We start from the raw sequence: 25,869 nt of genomic DNA on the forward strand, positions 1-25,869 counted from the left end.
TGAGGCGTGCGATGCAAATTAAATTCCTCTAACAGAGAATCTGATTGAAGTCAGAGAGGAACTGACCAAGCTGAACACAGACCTCGCAAGCTCATCATCCCGGCCTCCGGCTCCGTGGCTTGTAGCAAGATCTACCCCCTGCAGCACAGCAAACACACATGTGGCAGCCTCATTTGAATACCTCGCTCAGGGGTCTGCAATGTTGTCCATATTTCCCCAGCTGGCGACCAAATTCTACTGTGGAAGGCACATTTAAGTCTTGAGAGAAATTGCCTGTTGTTTCCGTTTACTGATTCGCATGGTTTCAGTCTACATAAATATCCTTGAAAGGGTGTGAAGACAACCCTGATTCATTTTTTAGAGGGCAAGTCGGGGAAGCAGTATACATCAGGCTCAGCTCAGGAACTCCCTTGTTCAGAGGAGAACCCTTGTCATCCCCAAACTACGCTCCTGCTCTCCCTGTTCTAAATATCTGCGTGTCTCTGCCAGATGGAGCCCTGTTTGTTCGATAATAACCACCGCCAAGCCCCTGAGGTACATTAGTAATGCTTATTTAAACAGCTGGGTGGAATATTGCCCTTTTAAATCAAATGCAATAGTCGCATTGGTGGGCAATGTACGTTTCTCCTTCCACTTACTGTTTCCTGCTGATGTAAAGATCCCTCGACATTGAAGGGAGGTTGATTAACAGTAAGGGAAGGTGAATGGGTGGTAAGGTGGCAGCAGTACAACACAATACCGCTGGTGGCTGGATCAAAGAGACGAAATATACTACATACATGAAATGTAACTTTACCTCTGAAACTAATATATATACCCTTTGGGCACTAACAATGTTAGTTTCTTGACATTTACCTCATTGATGGAAATGTTACAGCTTGCGCTTACACTTATTACAGTCCTGTGATACTGATAGTTGTTAGTAACTGCAAACAGTTACTGCCACAGTGTTGTCTATCTCGTTAATCCGTCTTTATTGAATTGGTCCTTCTGAATTTGATATGATTTAGAATTTAGAAATCTGTCCTTTACTATCCCCTTTTAAAGATGAACATATGTCTACTAGCCCCAGTTTGGAGGTTGGATCACAGTGAACCATCTCAATGAACAAATGTTACGCGAGGGTTGTATTAGAATAAACTTGCAAACATCCGAAACCAACCATCAACGTTATTTGGCTTCTTTCACTACTGATGATTCATGGAAAGCAACATGTCAGACAAAAAAAAATATTCCATAAAAAGACTGAAGGTTACTCCTTGAAACATGAGCTCTGTCGACAAAAGTGAGGCCCTCCATTGGGCTGCGTGGGCTTGACTGCACTCCCTCTCAGAGCAATGAAAAGAAATTTGCAGAAATCAGTAGTTCATCCCATTGAGTCCGTAGTGTGGGGATCAAAATGACAAACCCAAATATGTTTGGGAAAGCACAAATTGTCATAGGTTAACTCTAATATGAATGGAATAACAAGTGTTACACAGGGCTTGGTGTATGTGTCTTGGTGAAGCATTGGTGCTTTTATAGAAGCACCTCTACCCGACAGTGGCTGTCAGTCTGTCAGGTGAGGTACGATTTTTTTCTTCAGGGTCGGATTACTTTAACAGGTCTCGTTGTACCAAATGGACATTTCCTGGGACAACTGGCGCTCTAGCTTCCTGCAGTGAACACTTCTATTCATTACCTGGCATCACTGTGAACAAAAGTAGTGGTTTGAGACAAAGAATTTAGCCGTCGGCATTATTTGGATTATATACGTCACGTGGGAGCCAGAATTCATATATGTGTGAAAAAAATTCAAGTGAGAAAATTAAAATGCCGGCAATGTATGCCGACGATGTACGCATGTGTATGAAAATGTGACGCTGGATCTATAGAGTAAACATTTCGTGCATGTGCGTGTGTAAGCAAAAATATACATCAGTGAGAATAGATGACTAAAGTTTAGACAGAACAAGCCAGTCAGAGAAACAGTGGACGAGATGAAGGGAGGGAGCGTTTGGGGGACGTATTCAAATTGCTTCACTTTGAGAATAAGAGTGTTGCAACACTTGTTAGAGTGTAACAAAGATGACAGGTTTAGCTTAATCCCAATTTTTATCAGACTGACAAGCAGCTGCACAATGGTTGGATGGACAGATACGTAGGCAGACTCCCTATGATCACAGGATCCACGGAAGGAGATGAAATTATCCTGAAGAAGAGTTCAGTTGACCAAATGCAAGCCGTCTTGACAGCGCTGACCTTTGAGGGGATGGAGAGTTATCGAGGCTTATTAGCGGCGTTGCACCATTCACTTTTATTTACCCTCCTCTGGTGGAGTAATAGCTGTTCCTCAAAACACCAATGGTTTGCAGACAGTTATGAAACAAGAGTCGATGGTAAAAATGGATCTTTTTGAATGAGCTGTGTGAACTTCTTTTCCGGTTAGCATCTGAACGCAGCTAACAAGCTTGATTATCTTCTGCTTTTTTTTTTTTCCACTCAACAGAATCTTTTCAGATGTTTACACGTCATCTAATATCATCAGCTACAATTATCAGACATCCTATTGTAGACATCTACATAGCTTTCCCCACTTTTAGATGTTATAATTAGTCATAAAGTCATTTTAGAGGGTTATGCAGTTATTCTAACTAAATGTAAGTTGCTGGTTTAATCACAGATTTAGATTCAAATGAAGTTTCACTGTCTTTAAAGTTGTCTTTGTGCAAATGATGATTGAAAATTTTATCAGTGGCACAGTTAAACCCTGGTGAACCTAAAGGTTGTACCTGATCACTTTTTTTATCCGTGCGGGACATTATTACCTTGAAAAAAATCTATTTTGATAAAGCAATACTAAGTATACAAAGAATCTCTTTCTAAAACAATGTCTGATATCAATTCTCAAATAGGGTATACAGTTTTAACTATTCTCATTATTATAAAAAAAATAATTTGGTACATTTGACCCCTCCTTGATATTACTGGCTTAAACATTGAAAATAGATAGACAATTATGACATATTCCTATTTGGTCTTGTTTGAGGAATTCAATAAATGACAGGGGAAGTGTCAGTGAAAAATGAGTTCTCCCCACTCAAATATAAAACTTGGCTATTACATCAATAGCGTTCCTTACCAAGTGTGCACATTTGTCATCCCTGTAGACAGAGCTTGAATAACATATAACCAGCTTTCAGACACATTTTACTCTCAACCAAAACTGTCTGCACTTTTGTTGAGATGATATTTTACGCGTCAATATGTGGACTGATTGATTGAGGCAATAAAAAAAAATACAAAAAATAAAAATAACATCCTGCAAGGTTAACCATTTGGTTGCAATGTTTCCGAAACTGCACCGTGTGATTTTAGCTGCATCCCTCAGAGCTCTGTCAGTTTGTGTCTGGGGGTTTGGCAGGAAAAAGCTGTATCCAGACGGACAGGAATGATATAGTCACTTCTCCTCGCCCCCCAGTGCTCTAATCGACTTTGAGGAGAGAGACAGATAGAGGACATCATTGTCTGTGGCTTGGTGTTTCGGCCCTCAAGGCCTCAGCTCCTGTGTACCAAGGCCAAGCATCTCTCTGGACTCACGCAATGCAGCTTGTGTGCGGCACGATCGGTTTCGTGCCCCGGGGAGCTAGCCACTCCTGGAGCTCACCAAAGTTTGTGAAGTGTCATTGTCTCTGCAAGATCCCGGTATTGCCATCTGGAGACGGGAACCCTTCTCGGGGATGTCGTCTTTGTTGTCACCACAAAGGTTAGCGTTTATTGTTTCCTCTCATTTCACCTGACCCCGAGAAAGGAAGTAGCCGTATTAATGCACAGCTCTCCCACAGTAAAAGGTCTGTTCCTTTTATAGAATCCTCTGGACTGCACACATGACTCAAATTAAGTATCTCATAAAGCTTTCACTTAATTTGTCTTATGCAAAGTTGTTGCATTAAAATCTCTATCAGCAATCGCCCAGGCTTTTAAAATTTGCACTGGCTTTTTTAAAGAAATGTTCAATCCCACTGTAATGTGGAAGCCAATATTTCAAGTGCCACTTCACCACCAGAAACAAAAGTCTGCATCCATTATTAATTTGTGATTTTACAGAATTTTGTCCACCATTATGTCTACTATGTCTCGTATTTAGCACCACCAGCGCCAAATTGGACCAATGCGAAGTGTTAACTCTCGGTGCATTACTTAAATGTGATCTGTCTTGTTTTTTTTTTAATAATGCATACTTTGCCCGTCGAGCAATGCATCATGCCTCAGTGTAGGAGAGGTTCATTTCACTGATAAAATTTTAATATAGCCAGCCGTGCCTTTGAAGGGCCCATAGCACTGTCTCATTAGGAATAAGATGTAGTTTCATTAGTTTCACTTTGGCACCTGGGAGACTCGCAAGATTCATATCACCTCATGTTTTGGCCCAAAGTAATAGGAGGGATGCATTTGATCAATAATGCATCATCAAGATAAATGCAGCACTACCATTGTTTATTTCAAAGCATATGAATTTCTTGCACTTTTAAAAGGCACTTCACTGCTCACTTCAAAAATTATGACTACATTATCTGTGTATATCTGAATACATCTACCCAAAAGAGTCAGGGTCAAGGCTGCGGCTGCGGCTGAGCACAGGGCTGTCTTTGGCTGTCACTTCTCATCACTTGCCGGTCAGCGAGACAGCTGAGCAGAGAACAGCATATGAGCAATGAGGAGATGGAGGACGTTCCTCGTGTTGAGTGACAGACTCTGGCATTAAGGAGCGGGCCCTGTTAGGACCCCTTTTTCGTCTGCAAGGGGTGCCCGGCCCCTTCAAGTGATTTTTAAAAGGATAAAGGATAATGCTGCATGCCCACAGCGCACATTTGCATGGCCAAACTTCCACACACATGCATCTGCATATACCAGCGGATGGAGAGTTATTGGAATACATACATGTAAATGGGTTTGCATGCATGCAGAGATTTACACAGAGACACCTGTGCAGAGAAGGATGGAAATGAATGTATTCACTATGAAATAAGCTCCCATGAAGAGACACACACACACAATATCACACTGTTGTCTCCCTGCTATTGATATTCTGCACAGCTGTGGCCTTCATGCACTTACAAGTCATCATAGGCTGCCTTCAGCTAAGATGTATAATGGAACTCTGTAGTTCGTCATTTCTCTCCTCCTCCTTTTCCTCTCAGGGAAGAGCGTGGGTGCATGCGATACTTCATTTAGAATGTACACATGCAGGCACATGTGAATTCAGTGACACAGCAACATACAACTTCATTCAATAATGCAAATGAACACAGAAATACAAGCAGACCTACGCGCACAGAAAATTGCATTTGGCACCTCAGCGACATAATAAACCATTGTTGAAGTGTGAAGACCTTCAGCCATAGAGTTCTGTTATTGATGCAAAAGCACAGAGTATATGAAATTAATAGGGGGCTACAATAAATGGTCCCCCCTTGGTATTATTAGACGCAGGAAAAACTGATTTCACCCCGAGTGTCAGCAAGATTCCCTCATAGCCCAATCACTCCCTCAACAGAAAAAAAAAACATCAACATCATCACTGAGCAAGCTGTAATACACAGAGGACCGTGAAGAGAAAAAAGGCAGCAGGGCCCGTAGTTAAGAAGACTGACAGCAAAGAAGCAGCGAGAACATTCAGCCTTTGACGTTCACAGCGTGATCCAGTTTCAGATAACCCTTACCCTCTTAAAATTGAATGATGATGAGATAGGCAAGCATTCATGGGAAGGAGAGTTTCACTGAGACTAGGCGACGGAGAGACCGGACACGGGAAGATTGTGACACGCATAAATGGGATCTCCACATGCTGCCCCTCTGTTTTGTAGTAGGCTCTGACAGCGGAAGATACAAGAGTGAAAATGTCAGAGCAGCCTAACATGTTACTTACAAACGATCAAAAGGAAATGATTACACAGTGACGGTCACAGCGACAGCACCCTCTAGGTAACACTCCAATGCTTTCATGTGGGAAAGTGTGTATGCAAAGTTTAATTGTTTCTCCTCCCTCTTTTATAAAACTACAGCATCAGGAGATATCAACAAAGTTGTCACAATGTGAGCTCTGCAAACACATCGTAATAAGTCTTTTAATTCTGTATTCTGCCTTTTCATTTGATTTTTGAGTAAATCAAAAAAAAATCTAATTGTTTTCAGCAAAAAAAAAGTTGAACAAAGCGAGGCTACAAGATTAATTCTATGCAGAACCCTGATGAGAGTTTCATAAGTGATTTATGCCGCTGTCATTGTGCAAGTGGTACTGATATTTTTTGTGGCTAAAAAAATATCTCCTATATTTTCCCTGACAATCCCTATACTGTAGGCAGAGATTAATCACATTATGGCATACTTTATGTCATAATTTGAAAAGTAAAGGCCTTGAAAATGACATAAGAAACGGGATAACTCTCTCGAAAGACTTAAGTAAAACTGAATTTGAACAGTTTCAAAATCTACACAAACTTCCAATAACTCCTGCTCTGGCACGGTTGTTGCAAGTGACTCAATAGCAACCATGGGTTTAGCGATGGTTCCACGTTAGCCCGTATTCAACAAAGCTACAGTTTTGGATCAGTTATGGGGAATAGAAGCCAGAGTGGCTGCTTGGCTACAAACTCAGAAGCCAGTTTAACACTACTTATGTGTCTAGAGGAACAAAAAGTGCATGCATCAACAGTGCCATGCAGCACAGTTTGCACAGCGACCCCCTTGTCCTTTGCTCCTTATCATTGTCCATGTTATTCACGCTCTCATTAGCACCGTGGATGGAGGCATTAATGTCTGCTCCATGCATTTAGATATTTTACATCTCTTATCCCAAAAGACAACACACAGTGGGTACTAATCTTTATGTAGTTTTTCGCTCTGGTTACCTGCTGAGATACTGCGAATGAGTGTGGGACACAGAAAGAGAGAGAGAGAGAGAGAGAGAGAGAGAGAGAGATATTGCATTAGAGAAAGTTGGGAGTGAGAGCTCTATATATATACAGAGTCATGAATGTTGCCTCATTGCAGCTTTTTTCAACATTTTTGCAATTGAAAAAAAATCCAACGGCACACCACCGTCCCAAATGTTACAAAATGAAACATAAAAAGCTATGTCTGTGACAGACACGAGACAAGAGTCCCAGGCAGGAATGAAGTTATTGCAGTTTACTGATTTGATGAACAGTGACAAGCTGGAACAGGCTGAAATGATTATGCAACGAAGTTGATTACGTGGCTATCTACAATGAAAGAAAGAAAAACCATAACAGAACGCTGCTCTGTGAACGGCGATTCTTAACATCAATATAAAGTTGCATCTCAATCATAAGCATAAATCCATTAGTAGGGTACAATGTCAAAATATAAAATACAATGAAATTGGCATGAAAGCAGCTCTGGTACAACAGATACAAAAAAAAAGGGAAATGAACTTGCAATGAAATAGACGGGGCTATAGCGCGCAGGCGGAGATTGACTAATTCCTATTGTTTGATATCAGAAAGGTGACTTTAATTAGCCTACTAATCACACTACCGCCACCCACAGGCATAAAGGAGTATTTCATAAGACCATTTCATGCTTGACTGCCAACCAATAGCGCGACCATAGACGCTCAATGAGAGCTGTATGGAATTGATTCTTTGGCGCAAGTTGAGACTATTTTTCCTGGATCAATTAAGTGGAATTGGTTAATTTCCCACGGCACACTTGATGATCCCTAGACGCAGTGACCCTTTTGGTCACAGTCATGACCTTCGTCTCCTTTAAAAGCCAACTATGAAACACTTTGGAGCCATAGGCACAAATCTTAACCAGTTCTGTGTCAAAAGCTTAGCTATGGGGATCCTGAAATGCTTTGCCTAGATAGCGGAGATAGAGGAGCTTTCAAACAATGTCTGATTTGTCAATGTTGGTTGAAGTCCTAGTCCAGTACCGACCCATATACCCACAGTAGCACTACCAAAGAGTCCCACAGGTGGGGCAGTGTATTCTATTTATTTATATATATATATACTATGTATTGTTTGTGTGGATAACACATGTATGCTTCACATACACTGTGTATACTGTATGAACACATATATGTCTCTGTCTGTGGTTGTCCATCTGTGATTCTTTGTGTTTCTTCTTCTATATTAAAGAAGCCCAACATGTCACCATGTGGCTCAGGATGACAAATCTCCTTTCACTATCTACAGCCATGCAGCTCTCCACTGGGTGGCCGGGGCCATGTTTCTCAGCCTCTCTGACACACACGCGAGCGGCCTGTCTGCTAAACTACCCTTGCTCCCCAAATGGAGTTCTCATTTTCAAGGGGAACGGCTGCATGGCATAACGCACTTTGTCTTGGGAATTACTTTTTCTCTGCCTGTGTGGCTCTCTGGGATGGACATGGCTGGCTGGCTCTCGGGGAGACAGATGGAGGCCGCTGGCTACCCTGACACATGTTGAGAGGCTGTGATGAGTCAGTGACGAGGGGTGGGCAGGATAGGGGGGCATAGCACTCTGTCTATGTGATGTGTTGATGAGAGCGTGGGGGAATTGGAGGGCGGAGGCCCCGCTTGGCCTGAAATCTGCTGTACCAAGAATGCTCCTCTAACCTGTACAGTGAATGTAATTTTGAAAGGAATAAGTCCTTGTTTCATTCATCATTACTGGGGAGCTAAACCGGAAAGGAAAAAAACAAAATCAGAGGAGGACTGCCAACTCAGCATCATCGTTGAGCAAACCCCAATTTGCATGCACATTCTCTTTGGCTGCAAGGCAGCATTGACTTACGGTCGGTAGAGGTTGTGACACGATGGGGTCCTGCACAAGCTGGACAAAACTGTGAAGGAACAAATGCAGGACGCAAACAGAATCAGCACAGCCACATTGAAGCAGCTAATTTACTTTGCCTGGCAAAGGGGGCGAGGCTCAGAGCAGCAGGCCCAGGGGGGAGGTCCCGTCTTTCACCCAGAGGAGAGTTGAGCATGAGCACTGACCTCGACCCACAGCTGAAGAGTCACAACATCCCTACGACCGGACGTTGTGCTGTGGTCCACCGCCAACGGGACAGTCTACCTGGTTGAGTTGACTGTCCCATAGGAAGAGGGAACGGAGGCTGCCTTTGAGAGGAAAAGGGACGGATACTCTGCTCTAAAGGTAAGCACTTACCGGCTGCAGAGGCTACAGTGAACATCTGCCCAGAGCTACTGTAGGTTGAATGGGATCACAGGCTCCGAGCTGAAGAAGGCTCTCAAAGACCTGGCAGATAAGGCAGAGCAAGGGAGCCTCAGGCTCCGGAGACAGGATAAGGCGTCGGGTCCTACGGCCGACTGCTGGGGGCGGCAGGGAGACGTCATTGCTGCTGCTCCACCACCTCGAGATGCTCTGGTAGTAAAAGAGTGAAACATCAGTGAAGGCTGGCTCTTGGCTGGTGACCCTGCAGTCGACTCAATGGCACCATCTGAGGTGCGTCAAGCAGAAAAGGCCCAGCAGGTAAAAAAACCTATGCTTGCATATATGTTATATTGTCATAGAAATATTAATGAAACAATGATGGTGATTGTCTTTTTAGTTGTAGTAGCGTAAACCACACCAAGGATCTACAACAATGCTACCGGTTAGGTGAGGCCACACAGAGTTTGTTGAGCTGATGATGGCCATGAATGATTTTACCAAATTTCAAAAGGTATCACTCAAACACACCAGTTGTCAGATACATACATGTATGCCATACAACTGTATATCTTGTTTGTACATACAGCATCTCTATTTATTTGTGTCATTGGAACTGAAAGAAAAAAAAAATATTACAGATGACAAAAGTCAGATTTGTTAAATCTAGAAGATAGTTTATCACTTTGACATTGACAGGGCATTGCGAAGAGAAGACCGCAGTATTTGAGAGCCGTGTTCCTGAAAGGGAATTCTGGGTACGGGTAAGTGCGCCGAAATTGGAGTAATATCATCTTAAAATGCAGCAGCAGTGAGTAAATGAGTGAATTACACTGAAACTAACCATCCTGTTGCCATAGCTGTATTTGACAGCAGTTGTTGATGGTGGCCAAGAATATTCGAGAGCAATTCTGCTAACCATGGGATCTGAGAGTATGAAGACTTGGCTTGGGTCTTGAGGAGTTGGGGCATTTATACACTGATGAACAGCCTTAACAGCACATACATTGCACTCGTAGTTCACAGGTATACAGCTGACTTCTAACTCTGTGCTCTAGTCGCCAGGCTCAAAATGTACTCACTGAACCATCACAATAGAGCTGCACTACTTGTGTAACAATATGCTCTCACAAACCTCTCAAATGTACTGAAGATGTTGCGCAGAGAAGATGAATCACAATGCAATTTGCTTGTTTACCTGCATGAATGGCCCCATTTACCAGCAACAGCAAATTAGTCATGAAAAACACAGTCTCCAATGAAAGTTATTAAAATTATTTTGTGGCAAAATAAATGCACATCTTCATAGCTTAATTCTTACGGAAATTTGAATTAGGAGAGCTGCGAAATCTGGCATTCAGTGTAGCAACGGGATATCACTGATGCTAGTGTGCTCCAGTGCGACATTGGGACAAAGCGCCATGACTAGACTGGACCAACCTAACCCTAACCCAAAATGATGAACATCTGTTCAATGGTTTAAATTCACTGTACTGTCGTAAATAGTTCAGTCTTTTGACTTGTTTTCAGCAACAAATCTCAGACTTTCCTTTACACCAACATTCATTAACTATACATAACCAAATAAATATATTTACATAGATGGTGGGTGGGTAATGTTTGTATTGCAGGCCAATAATTAATTATTCAGGAGTTGATCATCTTCGGTTGATGCAAACACAGCTCAAAAAATTTGAATACCAACACGAACCCCTCTTACAAAACAGTTCTTTTTCAGGCACAACTGCTCGGTGAAGCCTTTACTTTGATGAAATGTCGGACATCATTGCTCCACTGATTAACAGAATTCGTAGCTGTCTGCGTCCTTACACCAGCTCCTTACTACAACTGTTCAAATGACAAGTATTGAGGATATAAGCTTTTTCTTCTGGTGTCTCCAGCTAGATTGGAGACTATGGCATTGACAGAGGAAACTTGGGCTGCCGTAGGCGATGAGACAAGAGTGGCAGTAGGCATCAGGGCCGAGCTGAATAATTAAGCCCCTGGATCACAGTAAATTTTCATATTCATATTTTCCCTGGCACGTTTATCTGAGCAATCCTCCCATGCCCTGCCTGAATGCATCTCCCCCTACAGACCCCCAAAAATATCTGAATTAACTAATGACTCCTCTTGAGGAATTAAAAAGGCATCATCAGCCACCTGAAGGTTGGGTCCGATGTACTGTGGGGACTTTGTCAATGCCGATTAGGAAAACAGTCTCAAGGGTTGATCTGTATCACAGCAAAGTCGTATGTAATGAGGATATCAGGTGGTGCCAAATTCTGGTTGGCATGAAATTTAAAAATAATACAATATATAGTACAACGTTATTGGTGTGCACAAAAAAAAGGCATATACTGAAGTATTTATATGTTTAAATGTCTATTGAGAGACTGCTTTTACCTCCAGCAAAGTCCCTCAGCCGGCTTGTAACTGACATTAATGTTACAGACTCTAAGTAAAAAAAAAAGACTTCATATTGACGTTCATTATGCAAACTGCATAGACCACTAATCAATAAAAATGAAATATAAAAAACACACTGCACGCGGTGGACACACCCGTGTATGTCTTTTCATTTCAGCTTCCTTGATGTTGTCAACATCGAGACAACGGATTCATCCCAATGGCAGTGCATTAATGTTCCAGAGTGAACGTGATGAAACATCAAATCAAACCGGTTTTAAAACAAACAAAAAAAAACGGCAGAGGTTCTCAAACGCTTGCCGTCAAATATTGTTCTTCAAAAAATACCCTGCTTTAGAGTGCTCTCTTTTATTCAGCTTGTGCTTGTCCAGGTGACAAACGCATAAGTGGGGGAAAAGATATATATATATATATCTACCCAAGTCTTATGGACAAAAATAATTTGTCAAAAAAGCAAACAGATGCAAGAGAAAACAAAATACAAAAAAAGTATGTTGAGGAAAAGGGAGACGAGGAGGGGCAACGGGGAAGATGTGGAGGCAGCGAAGACGACCCACATTGCGACTCGTTATGAATTTACAATGATGCTGCTGGGCTTGTTAGCACACGGCTGGGGAGCCAGGGGTGACGGGAGATGCACAATTGGCTATCTCAGCTAACCCCTCCGCAATTCTATTACACTTGTTTATAGCTCTTGGCAAACAGCACGCCAAAGATACTTTAGGTTCTGAGAGAAGGGCAGGGTTAAAGGGGGGCGACTACTTAGCATTTCACAAGGAGATGGAGAGGGCATCCAGAGCAATGGGAACATGCACGGGAGGTGCAGATAGAAGAGATTGAAATATACAGATGAAACTGGGCTGACGGTTGAAGTACTGATACATGGTAATAGGACTAAACCGCGCAAAACACTGTGGGATTAAATGCTGTTGTGGATTGGCTTTCTTTTCTAATCTTTCTGTGAATTTAAACCTTTTGTGCCCCGTCCCTCGCGCAGTTTGAGAGGATTTGTAAAAAAAAATCTCCCTGGTCTGCGGGAATAATGAGAATATTTTTTGAGTGACATCTCCTCAACCAGTTCCCAGGGCTGTGCCAGTTTGAGGGATGCCAACTGTCACAGCTAATGTGGCGGTAAGAGCTGGTTCCTCTGCTTTGTGTTCAGCGGAGTGGGGGATGAGAGTTGCACCTGCAAATTAGCAACTCTTGTCTGCAACAAACAAACACACGCACATTTAATGAAAAGGGTTTATCCGTGTGTGTGTGTGTGTGTGTGTGTGTGTGTGTGTGTGTGTGTGACAGAGAGAGAGAGAGAGAGAGAGAGAGGGAGACAAAAAAGAGGGATATGATGTAACCTAAGCTGCTCTCAGCACTCCAACATGATTGGTTTAATGTTTTAAAATGACAGAACCCATTCAGCTCTTTGCTCTCACACGGTCACTGACCTACATGTGTGTTGACGGGTTCTCCTCACAATATAAATCAATAAATAAATACATTTGTAATTCATGTAAATTCTGTAAAGTGCAAATCGAAGATGACGAAAAATACGCAAATGAACTAAGCATGCTGTTTTCCATTGAGCAACAACAAAGCCTGCCCAAACTAATTTTTCACTCAGTTGCTGAATAATTCATACAAATATAGGGTTGCGTAACCTTATTTAAAGATATTTTGTATGAGCCTGCAGATTTAAAATTTCACTGCCGGCCTCATCCCTTTATCTTCCTGGCTGGATTTCGTTTCGACATGATGTACATTTGATATTGTACATTTTTCTTCCACCTTCCACTGTGCAAGCTCAAGCCCTTTTCTACCGCTGCTATGAATCCCACATTTCTCAGCAGCTCATGCAGAACTGTAATTAGGGCAAATGTGCTTTCAAACCTAATCCCCTAACCCCCTATGGGTAATGGTTTCTATTATGATAAGGGGAGGTAAACTGTTGTTTTTACTTGACTGGCAGAAGCCAGCACAAAAAGCAAGAGCACAATCTGCAGCACAGATACAGCAATCGATACATTAACGAGCAATAACTACATCAACCGGTGGCTGTTAATGATGGAATAATGTCTGTGCATTGAGGTTTCTCACTCCACAAGGCTTTCCATATCCTTAAGGCTTTAAAAGCATGATGGAAGCTGCGGCACGTCTTGGCTGGGCTCAATTCTACTGAAAACTCACAGCAGGCGACAAATCACACTGACCCTCAATAGGCAGGGTCAAACCATGACGGGCACCCCGTTCCTCGACAGCGCCGTGTTGACATCGCACTCACTTTAACCTGTGTGATCGAGCCTTTTGTGCTGCCTCGGTCATTTAGGGTGAGCGACTGACTCACGTCTCCTTGTTTGAATAACATCTACTCTACATTTTTTGCACTTTTAAATGTGTGAAAAACCCACACACCAGCTCTCTCTTTCTTTCGCCCGCTGCTCTCCCATCACGTCACCCTCTAAATTACCGAGGTCTGCATTGATCTGTGATACGCAGACAGGGGGCCGCTGAGTAATCTCAGCTCAAAGGCATGTCCTTAATATGATACAGGGCCACTCTTCAAAATTGAGGCCACGGGCCCTCTCACGCCATGCGGTTGCCCCGGCACAGTTGCATGCACAGTGCATATTTCCACCACTGGTGGGGAAAATAAACGAGAAATCAATCAAACACTTGAGCTTCATTTCATTGTGTAAGAGCACTGATCCATCACAGGGTGTTATGGTCTGAGACAGCCTCCGCTCCTCTGCATGCAGCATTATTGCAGGAAAAAACAAGCAAACAAGCAAACAAGCAAACACACACACACACACACACACACACACACACACACACACACACACACACACACACACACACACACACACACACACACACACACACACACACACACACACACACACACACACACACACACACACACACTGAGGGCGCAGACTGAAATATCAAAAGGTCAGTAGACAGGCAAGAGGAGAGACTGATGCTGCTCTAAGACGGACCAGGCCTCTGAGGTATCTGTCCCTTAGTGTTTGCTTGCATGAGATCAAGGGAAAGACTGAACACGGCACGATGTCGGCGTTCGGCCCTGCATGTTGTAGATGCCAGATGCGCCTCAGAATTCCTCCGGTTCATGAAGCATCATCCGGTCTCAGTCATCGTAATGCCAAAAATTCCACTGCAAAAATGCAAAGGCGGAGTTTATGCGGGGAAAATTCGCAAGCCTCTTTGTGAGCGTTTATTTTATCAGTGGAAATCAATTGACTATACTTACTTTGAAATAAATGATGCTAAAGAATCTGACTGCCAAGAATCTCTTATTATTTATTCATGTTTATGTGTAGGGTGTGCATTAAAAAGTGCAATTAATCCTCCTTTGACTCTGCACCGCGCCATCATATGATTTCTTCACACAGCCGCCGTACCTCGTAACACTAAATATTTCAGCGTCTCAGTGAAACACCAGGACAGTGAAACTTTTCTGTCTGTCCTTCCACCATTTTAGTTCTGAGTCCCACAGCAGTGGGAAGGCAACGTGTCACGACTACACCACAGTGCCACACAATGGCCAGGAGAGGAAAAGCATAATGGATACAGATTAATTAAAGGGATAATACCGCAGGGCTTATCTGTTTGTTTGCGTAAAATATCTCAAAGTATCACAAACAAATCTGGTTGACATTTAAAGTTAAGACAAATCTTGAAATAGGAGGACGTGGGAACTGGACCATTATCTTTATCCGCTGGTGAAAAAGTCCAGCATACAAGTTTCAGTTGCTCAACAACATTAACAATAAAGATTAATTTCATATTAATGAGGCTGCATATTTGAAAGTCAAAGCAAACACATGTCCGAGACATTTCGTCTCAGCCGCCTTGCTTGGAATGGGGAGCTACAGGTCAGAAAATTACAGATTTATCAGTTATGCACGTGGTGATGATCCTCATCTCATCTCATTTATGCAAAGGGATTCCATCCTGAAATTCAAAGATGGGAACAGGAGCGTTGTTGGGGGCTGGCTATGGTAAAAATGAACACTGGTATAAAAACAAAATGTAGAAGACAGGAGGCTCTGATCAGATCCCTAAAAATTAGGTACACAGTTGCGTGTTAAATTTGTTTCATACAGGGCTAAGCTAACCACCTGCTGGCTTTAACTTTATATTTATTGCATAGACAAAAAAGTGGTATCAATATTGTTTAAGTAATATCATGTTTTTCTTGAAGCAGTTGTGAAAGACTGCCTTCAGCATTTCAACATTATCCTACAAGATCAAATCAAAATAATATGTAATGAAAATGTTGTGGACTGCTGTTAACCATTTCTATAAGAATGGCAACACCAGTCGTGTAACATGTGAATTTCTCTTTTGGATGCTGCACATCTTGACCAGGACGCCCTGGCAGAAGAGATACTGCATCTCTATGGGACCCTTCATTTTTTAATAAATCAGAACAAAAAAAGATTACATATAAAAAAATATATATTCTATTTAATCATCTATAGCCTAGGCTTTGTACCTTACATTTAATTGGCACGTGAGTGTGCCAGCTCATGAATAAGTCAACATGCTCCAAAGTTCACCACTGATATAAAGTATGTATGCTATACAGGCACAGGGAGAACACACAGCATCTGTATTGATCGCTGTAGCTCACCTCTTTCCACTTTATTATAAAAAATGAAATCCTGTGCACATCCTGTATTAGTGACTATGAACCTAGAAACTGCGGGGAACGTGGCCAAAAAAGAACAGTAATACTTTTTTTTTTTTAAGAAGACTCCTGATCCTGCTATATCACATAAGTGGGAGTATGATAGCTTATTGGAAGGAAGGTAAACAATGCAAACAAAATAAAATCTCTCCCTGGCTTGAGTCCTATGGTACAGAATTACTGATATATTTTCCTCTGGATCGAAATGCCCAGGCTGATATTTATGCCTGTGTGCTTGATGTGTGTTTCTGTGGGTCTCTGTGCCTTGGTGTATTAGTGTATTTATGCATCTATGCACTTGTTTGTGAGCCTGTGCCCAACCAGGGGAAAAAAAATAAAAATCACATTCTATAAAATGTCTCCATAAATGGCATGGCACAATAAATCCAAGGCAGAAATATTAAGTGGAACCAATATTTGGTTGGACCCACTCCAGACGCCTAGTAAAACTCACGAGTCGAGATGACCTTAGCATTAAAAAAATATATATTTTACAGGGGGAAATAATCCAATTCCCTTCCAATGAAGGCATCGCTGACATGGGGCTATCTGTGCTTTGCACCTGGGCCTTTTTCACTGAGAGGTCATTTAGTATACATTCTCTCCTTTAGGGACATCTCTATTAAATATGCCATGAACATCCAGGCAAAAAAAGGTATTTTGCAAAGTCAAAAAAAAACACTGAAAATACTGGAGAAAAAAAAGTGCTGCAAACTGTTGCTGTGTTCTAAGACGTGAGCCTCCCAAATGTGCAGAGAGGACTGAAGTACAGCGAAGCTACAAAGGCAACATGCTCAAGGACACCTTTTTCTCGCAGGGAGCAGTCTGTGAGAAGCATCTCGTCTGTGCCACGCTGCACCAGCCATGTGGACATGCAAGGAATATGCCCAGGCTCCCTTTGCGGTGGCCAACCTCCATGTAGAGCCACAAAGTATACTCCACAATGTGACATATCAAAAGTTTGACGAAGCACTTGAGATGACACCGTACGACTGTTTACTTAGAGAAGGATAACATATAATATGAGACGTTTCTTTATTATATATTTTTTCTTTAAAGCCAAACTCGTTGATTTATTAATCAAAGAAAAACATGCAAAAGAGAATTTATGATACTGCAGAATATTCCCCCAATTAGCCTTACAGCATCAGCATAACATCTGCGATCCCGGTAGCAGAAACCACGGAGGAGCCCAGAACAAATTCCACTGCGAGGAAGTTCTACCTAACTCGAATCCACTGTGCATTTCTCTCTACAATTATTCATTGACGCGCTGAGCCTTTGGTTGTTCACCGCAGTCATCTGCCAGAACCCTCCAGTAACGGCGTGCATTGCTCAAGAGGCTGTCATTATGAATCCGCCTTACTGTTTCATTGTCTCCTTTAGAAAACTAATTTCATATTAGGGTAATAGCCTCTGGTGGGCTTATGCAGGGCTGTGTCTTTTGGTGAAAAAAATAAAAACAATCCTGGTGTAGAGGACGGAGGAGAGGAAGAGTCATGCTGGCCCTCCCTGCCTATTTCTGTCTCTCAGTCAGATGAGGTCATCAAGCACCAACCTGCTTTGTATATTAATGAAGTAACAACCCAGGAATTCTGGACACCCCATCCCTAGAGCCTTGCTTGGCTGGCAGCAGAGGAAGACTTCATCTTGATTTAAGAGCGAGATAGCATCCTCGATAAGACGGTGACAGAGGCTAGATAGGCAGAGTGAGAGGAGATGGTGAGGGAGTGCGGGCGCCAGCGGAGAGGAGACGGGAGAGGAGGGACTGTGCGCGGTTCACTGTGCCTTTAAAGCGCCAAGCCCCTCCTCCCCAGAGCTGAACGGAGCAGTCGAGTGGTGCTGGCAGGAACCTGAGCCCCACGATAAACTCTGGCATCAGCTTCCCTTCATCCGGCAGTCGGCGAGGACACAGTGAGGGCGCAGGGGCAGAGAGACGGGGACGGAGAAGGAGCGAGAGTGACAGAGAGGGGGGCAGAGAGAGACAATCACAGGCAGAGACACAGAGAGAGGGGGGCTGTCATTGGAATCCCGCAGCTCCTTTTTTTTCCCAGCAGCAGCTCAACTGCTCTGTCCGCTGCCTCCTGATGCAGGCGGACGCTGACGGGGATGACGGGTCGCTGGTTTTCGGCAGCACAGTGATCTGAGTGATGGTAGCGGCCGCAGCGGCATCACAGTCCAAGGCAGGCGCTCGCCTCTCCGCTCTGGCTCTTAGTCTTCATCCTCGAGCCTCCTCTCTCCCCTCTCGGAGAGCTATCAGGGACATTTATTGCGCCCATCTCATGCCGCCTGCCTACTCCTCCACAGCTTCATCCTTCAATTCTACCCCTCCTCTGATGAGCCACAGCCTCAGAGTGAAATAACCCTGCTGATAGAAGCTTCTCTCCCTGTCAAGACAGTAAGTAGGGGAGGGAGAGACACAACTGTCTGTGTGTGTGTGTGTGTGTGTGTGTGTGTGTGTGTGTGTGTGTGTGTGAGAGAATGAGAGAGAGAAAAAGAGAGAAAGAGAGGACAGCAAGGCAGCAAGACGAGAGGTTAGTGTGTGTGTGTGTGTGTGTGTGTGTGTGTGTGTGTGTGTGTGCAACAGAACCAGCAGGTTGTGTGCTTGAATGATCCTGCTGTGCGTGGACAGTGAGCTCTGGGCATAGCAACAGCAAAGTGATGCACAGGAAAGGTGAGTAGGTGTACGTTCTGGGGTGTGTGGGTGTGGGTGTGTGTGTGTGTGTGTGTGTGTGTGTGTGTGTGTGTGTGTGTGTGTGCACTTCATCCCTGTCCATCTCAGAGTCTCCCTATCTCTTTTTTTTCACGCAGCTGTGAAGTAGAGAAAGAGGGAGAAATCGAAAGGAGAGGAGGATGAGACATGACAGCATAAGTGATTGCTTTCCTTCCCATCTGTCCAGGTGCCATGTGTGATTGGCCAGCTCACCCAGCGGCAGTGGCGTCGCCCTGGATTTGGCGAGAGGCTCTCCCCCCGGCTTGCACTCTGGGGCTCCTCTGGGATGCTTTCATGGGATTTATTTTGTCCTGCTGGATGGCACGGAGCTCCTCGCCTCTCTGAAAAGAGCCCAGAGAGAAACCATACACTGCACGGATAAGAAGTACAATAATTATCCAATCACAGCACAAGGAGGCAGACCGGGTTCCCTTAGCAACAACTGAAGGAGAGAAGAGAATCCTTTTTCCCTTTTCCTGCTCCCTTGGCTTTTGGGCACACCCCTGTGGACTGCCAGGGGGTCAGTGTTTTGTGAGAGGGAGAGCGCTGTTGCATAAGACAAGCTGCCACCCAAATTCCAGAGGTAGGTGCCTGTCCGCCTGCCAGCCCCCTGTGTAACTGTGTCTCGGCGACACCATGATTGTTTTGTTATCCCTTCACAAATTCTCATCACAGGTCACGTTCCGCTGGCTTAGAAATCAATTCATTCTGATCCCACGCCACCTGGAATAAGCCCCGCTTTGGGGAGATATTGGACGCTCTGTGCAAAAAAAGCCAACACCTATCTTTCCCTCATGGCCAAGCAATGAAGGACAACGCGATTAAGTCATCGTTTCCAAAGAAAATGGATGGAAGTTTATTTTGATGTGAGTTTTCTTCTGACAGTCTTTTTAATTTTTCCTGACGGAGGGAACGCCACACTGCACAGAGGAATATCACGCCCCCCCCCCCACCTTTTTTTTTCTCCAAACAGGATCTGTCTCTTCTCTCTTTAAAGACAGTAGCCACTAAGTCACTAAGGGACTCTATTAAGACGGCAAATTGCGTCCCCGCTGGCCACCAATAATGTAGAACAGGATCATTTTGAAAATTGAGCCACTGCTGGGAATTCTATTTTTCTATCTACGCCGGACAGCCCGTCCGCCTGCCATCATGTCACTGTGTTTCGCAAGTGAAAAAGATTGTGCAGGACGGGTAGAAGAGGGAAGAAGTCTCTCCCCTGTATAGACGGGCGTTTTAAATAGCATCTCCTTGAGAACAATTTCAAACGTACACAATGACACATGCGATGAGTTGGCTCAACATGATTATGTAAGAGTTTCACACCAGCTTCAGCCCGTGTATTTGGCCTCTTCCTTTTCCATGGATTTACTGCGTTTGACTTTTCCCATGCTCATTTTCTCTTCTTTTCTGGAAGCGTCTACCAGAGGGCATGGATGTCACAGTGTGACCCCGTGCCGAGTGTGCGGGCGAGGCAAGGTGTTTTGGCTGCCCAGGTGCTTTTAAGATGTTGAGGTCTCCCTGCGTGTCCGGGGCCCCTGTTCGGATCAGTAGCACTGAGGCTCCCCGTAGCCAAAGACATGGACCCCGACTCGGCTCCCCCACGCCCTCAGCCTGTTGGCCACTGGCCCCACGTCGCCCTGTAAAGGATGTCCCTCAGCAGAGCTCCGGCCCGGGACACCTCTGAGACCCCCAGCCCGAGAGAACGCATCCGCAGCCACATGAAGATGGTGATCGACCAGCTAGAAGGCATTCTCAAAGAGCTCAAGGATGTGGCCAAGGAACTCCGGGAGGTGAGGCTCAGAATCCGCTCACACACATTAGGGCTTTTGGGGAGATTTCGTTAGCAAGAGGGGGAGGAAGAGACAGAGGAAGGGAGACAATGTGGGTGGCAGGTGGGTGTGCTTTTTAAGTAGGGTGCATGTAACTAAGTGTGAAATTCTTTTTGCAGCACGGAGATTCTGATTAAGATTTGAAAGTGATGAGAATCTGACTTTTCCTTCTTTGTGGTAACATGAGGATATTGTTGATTGCGACCGCAGTGAGGCCGTCTCCCTTTTACCGATCAAACAATAGCTGATCGGCAGTTTGAAAATGTCCTGCATGTGTTCAGTGGTGTCTTGAGGGAGGTACAGTGGATTTGAAGAGCAGCTCAAAAGCAGCAGAGCCGGGCTGAAAGGAAACTGAGGCATGCTTAGATAAGATACAAGACTTAGCGCTGCGGTAGTTATATAACCATTTTGTTAAGGATCAGCTGGATTCCTACTGTATTTTCCGACTGCCATGGTAACGCTGAAAAATGCGTGTGTCCTTGTGTGTGTGTGCGTGCACGCGTGCAGTTTGAACAAGGAACCGGACGGACAGATAATGCGCGTGTTCTTCCATGCAACTACAAGTATATGGACAAAAATGCACGAGTGTGAATGTGATATTCGTATTTACATATGTTCACGTGTGCACAAAATGGCCTTCATCATCTCCGTGAGATGCTCACTCAGCGGCGTCTTCAAAGCTCTGTGCTTTTTGTTGCAAACCTTCTTTTCCTCCAGAGACGGAGACGAGGTGCAGATAAGAGAGACAGAGACAAATGAGACCTGAGCAAACAGGTGTGTGCGACCCATCCCACATCGTCCACGCGCATCACATGATTAGCCTCCCACCTGTCTCCAACTGGGGACGTGTGCGTGCGTGCGTCTCCGTGTGTGTACGTGTGTGTCCCTTTCCAAATGTGTTGAAGAAGCAAAACAGCGGATGTGGGCGCATGTAATGACTCGGACGGCCACGGTGAAGCTGCCATAACTCACTCCATCACCACACAGGAACACCACCCCCATCCCCTCCCCCCTCCTCCAGGACTCCCAGCCCTGTCCCACTCACCGCGCTCTACTTTATGTTCTTGCACAGTTGGAGGTGCAAGGCCACAGCTCACACAGTGCACCTTCTCTCCGGTGAGCAGGCGAAAGTCGGCCTGCGCGCGGGAGTGATTGATGATTATGGGACAACTGCAAGTGGAATAACGCTGGCTGCAGCTATTTATAAACAAAAACACGGCCCGCGCCTCTGCCAGCTCCAACGCATATCACCATTCTTATCCCAGACCCCGTTAGAGGGGGCCTCTGCACAGTGGCTCAAATGTCTTGGGAGAGCACAATCCCACATATTGAAATGGCTAAGGAATCGCATTAGCTGCAGTGGCGGTCATAAAGCTGGCATCAATATCCTGCAATTAAGTGACCTGTGAGATGGCAGACTGTATCACTGGGAGATGAAGAAACAGAATCAGTGTAGCGCCATTGGATGCATGGACGCCTAATGTTCCATAAAATCTCTCATTCTAAGCCACATGAAAGGAACAATGTAATAGCTAGCAACTGTCACATAAATAAATGATGAATTGCCATGTGAATGTGGTGACAAAAAAGAAGAACTCAGTTGAGGAGCAGTGACGACTGATTATTACGCCACAAGGTCCTTGGGCAGCTGGAGACACCGCGGTGCTCGGAGGAGGTGAAGCTGACACTACGGAGCACGTAGCTGCCCAGAAATTAAGAAGTTACCGGTGTGTTACTGCTCTTACTTCACAGTGCTGCTTCCACAGCTCAGGATCACACACCTACAGAGTCCTTGCTCGGGATATGCACAGAGCCAGTTGTGTCAAAAGCATGAGTCTCGTTTCAGGAGGCCTTCTGGTCAGATTTCAGATGTTTTGATCTCCATTGTCTTATGCAGCAGCCATTAAAAGATGGAGGTTCCGTGGAATGAATAAGGCCTTCTTGCTGCATTTCCATGTTCTTATTATTTTACCAGTCTTTTGTTCTCTGAATACATTTAAATAAGCTCCCGAGGGTAATCTCAAATGCAGCATGATATGATACTTGATCATTGATATCATCAACCACCACTAACCTCATGTTTAAATGCCAACATGGTGGTTTGAACAAGGAGAATATAGTCAGTCCTTTTAGAAAGACCTTCACCCCAACTGATCTTACCCCAAAGTGACTTGCCATCCTCATAAAGGCAATGTCTTTAAAAAAAAAAAAAAAAAAAAGGGTCACCCATGGCTCTTACTTTCTTGCCTGCCAGAATTCATCATTCTCATTGCTAAAAATTCCTTTGCTGGAGGAGCGGCTCCACTTGCATGTTAAATGAAGGCAAAGATAGGTTCATCACTTTCCCCAGAGAGTTTGAATCACTTGCAAGCAACACCAAGTGCAGTTAATCCAAACCTAGAGTGAACCTACCATTAAACTTTAACCACAAAAACAGAACATGGTATTCAGAATATTTGGACTATTGAAAACATCGATGACAGTCGCGTTGCGATACTTTGAATTTAGTAATCTCCTGTTTTCAAGTGCTTTTCTATTGAGATTTCAGCAAATGCTCATTATGCAGTCAGCCATTTTGAGAGGACCTGAGAGAGGAGCAGTAATTAATGTTAAATTTAAAAAGCAAACTTAAGGATGTGACTCCTGTAGTTTGTTTATGTGTATTAAGTGAATTAATGTCAGTTTTAGATTTTACCTGATAAACAGGGCTCTCGAAAAGACCAGTTTTTACAGCCACTATCATGCAGTACAATATTACTATGTCGTTGAAGGTGTGCTGACGATTGTAATCACCTGTTTTTGTTTGCAGTTCCACTCAGTAGAGGCTTGGCAACCCATGTAATGTGGTAAACTACGTGCAAGCTGGCAGATACTAAAAACATTGTAAACCGTTATCTTTCATAAAATGGGATTTGCAGAGATCTTTAGGATTAATCATGTACCGTTATGATGCTGTCAGTCCACGTTGCAGCACAGTCAAGAAGAAATAAATGTCCTTTACTTGCCAAAGAAAAATGTCACACAGAACACATGTAGTTTCTCACAATTGCGCTCCTCAAAATCCCATTACAGTCAAACGCAGCCTGTCTCACGGGCTTCACGGCAGGCAAAATGAGAAGGATCTAAATGAAGGACACTGGAAGGTAATATTCTGATAAACTGCTTCCATTTGTAATAATAACACTGGCAGGAGTTGCAACTCTGGAGGAAATAATTCATTTCGGGTATCATATCATGTCAACCTTGGACTTAGGAGTCTGAAGATAAGCAAGGGTAAAAAAAGATGACAACAAAACAGGATGAAAAAAACCTGAAATGTTCTAATGTTAAGTTTTCCCTGTTGCTGCAACTGGATTACACATGGGGGAAAAAGGGCAACTAAGGACACATAGATGTGGGAGTGCAACCATGTTGACGTACAAACTGGTATATTGAAAGTGCTAAAGAAAAAAGATTTGTCTGGGAGAAGAGGCAGGGGCATTGACTGGCGGGGAAGGGGCTTGGCAATGCGCTACACATCCTCATATGGAATCAAACAGGAATGATGGTCTGCTATTACGTGAATGAAGGCGGTTGAGGCGTCATACAATGAGCAGACCATCTCGTTTACGTCTGCACTCGCCTCAAGACAAATGAACACAGCAAGGCAATCAGGACTTGGAGACTTAAAGTTTAAGAAATGAGAGGAGTCAGTAAAAGCTGGACAAAGAGCAATTATCAGTACCAGAGTGCAGCATGTCCAGGACACTGGCCTCCATCAGTCAGCCTTATGGTAGTTGTCTGCACATCCTCCTGCTGGAGACTGGGCTTACTTTTTCCACTCAGCTACCGGCAGCCTGGGGACAGGAGAAGAGAGGCAGCAGGAAAACACTGGTGTCAGGTGGAAGAAAGAAAGAAAAAGATGGAAAAAAGCATCCTCAACATGTCAGCTTTTTTGGAATGAAGTACTGAGTAATAGCTTTATTAATGACACTGGCCACCAGGCAGTTTTGTGATTATATAATGGGTTTTTTGAAAGTGCGTCAGGAATGCCTTTGATCTACAGAAAATCACAGTCATCGTGTTTTCACCTGAGTAACTGCGGCACAACTATCATCCTTTGCTCACCGGTTTTGCTTGTTTTTGGAAAAGAGCCCGGAACACGCGGCACAATTGAGTGGTCTATGCAAGTTCTATTTGTCTCCCAGCACCAGCCACACGGTCCCATTTGGCCTGGTTGTCAAATCAAGGCATTTGTGCTAAAATGGAGTCTGTCATAGGAAAACTGCTATGTTACGGATCCGATCAGAAAGGCTATCACGCGCTGCTCTTTCATGTCCGAGGCTCTCTTAAATGCTGCATTGTTGAGGCCCAGTGTGCACGATGACGTGTCCAAAAAGCTTGCCCGACGTCAGCCTGACGACCAGCCAGCAAAGTCAGCCAGCGGTGTCTCACGATCAAGGCTGAAACCGGTTATGACAAACGCGAAATGCGCAACCATATTCTCCTCTCTACTTAACCAACCCAGCTCAGCACTGAACCAAATCTGTTCCAAACCCAGAGGCAGCCCATGGGAGACCAAATTCAAAATCAAAAGGCTATTTTTTTTCTCCTGCAGTGACCATATTCTCTCCTCGCTCCGTGTTCCCCCCTGCAGGGAACAGAAAACTGCCAAAGAAGAACGCTTTAACATTTAACCACGAGTAGGTGGGGGGGTAATGCTAGTAATCACAATCACTTTTTCTCAGAAAAGTTGAAAAATATGAATGACACTGATAAACACATTCTCCTTCTATGATATAGTTGTTTCAATTCGTATGGGATAATAAATGTAATGTTTAAGGGCATGATAACAACATGCAGTGGAGAAAAAATTGGTCACTGCAGGGGCACATCATACAATCTATAAAAGTAATTTCAAATGTCAGATTTTTCACCCAATTCATGAAATTCATCAAATCCTCACAGCAGTTTTGGAAAATAATGTGGATTAGTTCTTCCAATAAGCGTGTATGTACTGCACATCCACAAACATGTTTATG

General features: G+C 43.9%; 2 protein-coding genes across 4 annotated transcripts in view; one reads left to right on the forward strand and one right to left on the reverse strand.

Annotated features, from left to right (window-relative positions):
- loxl1 (lysyl oxidase-like 1) overlaps positions 1 to 25,869 on the reverse strand; it is a 200,334-nt gene that overhangs the window by 87,943 nt on the left and 86,522 nt on the right. Inside the window, exons 2-4 of one of the 2 annotated variants that reach the window (XM_047331646.1) lie at positions 24,573 to 24,684; positions 19,230 to 19,357; positions 9,163 to 9,378 (exon numbers count right to left, since the gene is read on the reverse strand). In XM_047331646.1, coding sequence (XP_047187602.1) covers positions 9,163 to 9,187 — 25 coding nt within the window. In that variant the 5' untranslated portion in view covers positions 9,188 to 9,378; positions 19,230 to 19,357; positions 24,573 to 24,684. The remainder of the gene's footprint in view (positions 1 to 9,162; positions 9,379 to 19,229; positions 19,358 to 24,572; positions 24,685 to 25,869) is intronic. The other variant, XM_047331647.1, reaches the window with a different exon arrangement.
- Positions 17,989 to 25,869, forward strand: part of insyn1 (inhibitory synaptic factor 1) — a 43,589-nt gene continuing 35,708 nt past the window's right edge. Inside the window, exons 1-2 of one of the 2 annotated variants that reach the window (XM_035628788.2) lie at positions 17,989 to 18,701; positions 19,115 to 20,809. In XM_035628788.2, coding sequence (XP_035484681.1) covers positions 20,666 to 20,809 — 144 coding nt within the window. In that variant the 5' untranslated portion in view covers positions 17,989 to 18,701; positions 19,115 to 20,665. The remainder of the gene's footprint in view (positions 18,702 to 19,114; positions 20,810 to 25,869) is intronic. The other variant, XM_035628787.2, reaches the window with a different exon arrangement.

Source organism: Scophthalmus maximus, chromosome 4, assembly GCF_022379125.1.
Source record: "Scophthalmus maximus strain ysfricsl-2021 chromosome 4, ASM2237912v1, whole genome shotgun sequence".
Lineage (NCBI taxonomy): Eukaryota > Metazoa > Chordata > Actinopteri > Pleuronectiformes > Scophthalmidae > Scophthalmus > Scophthalmus maximus.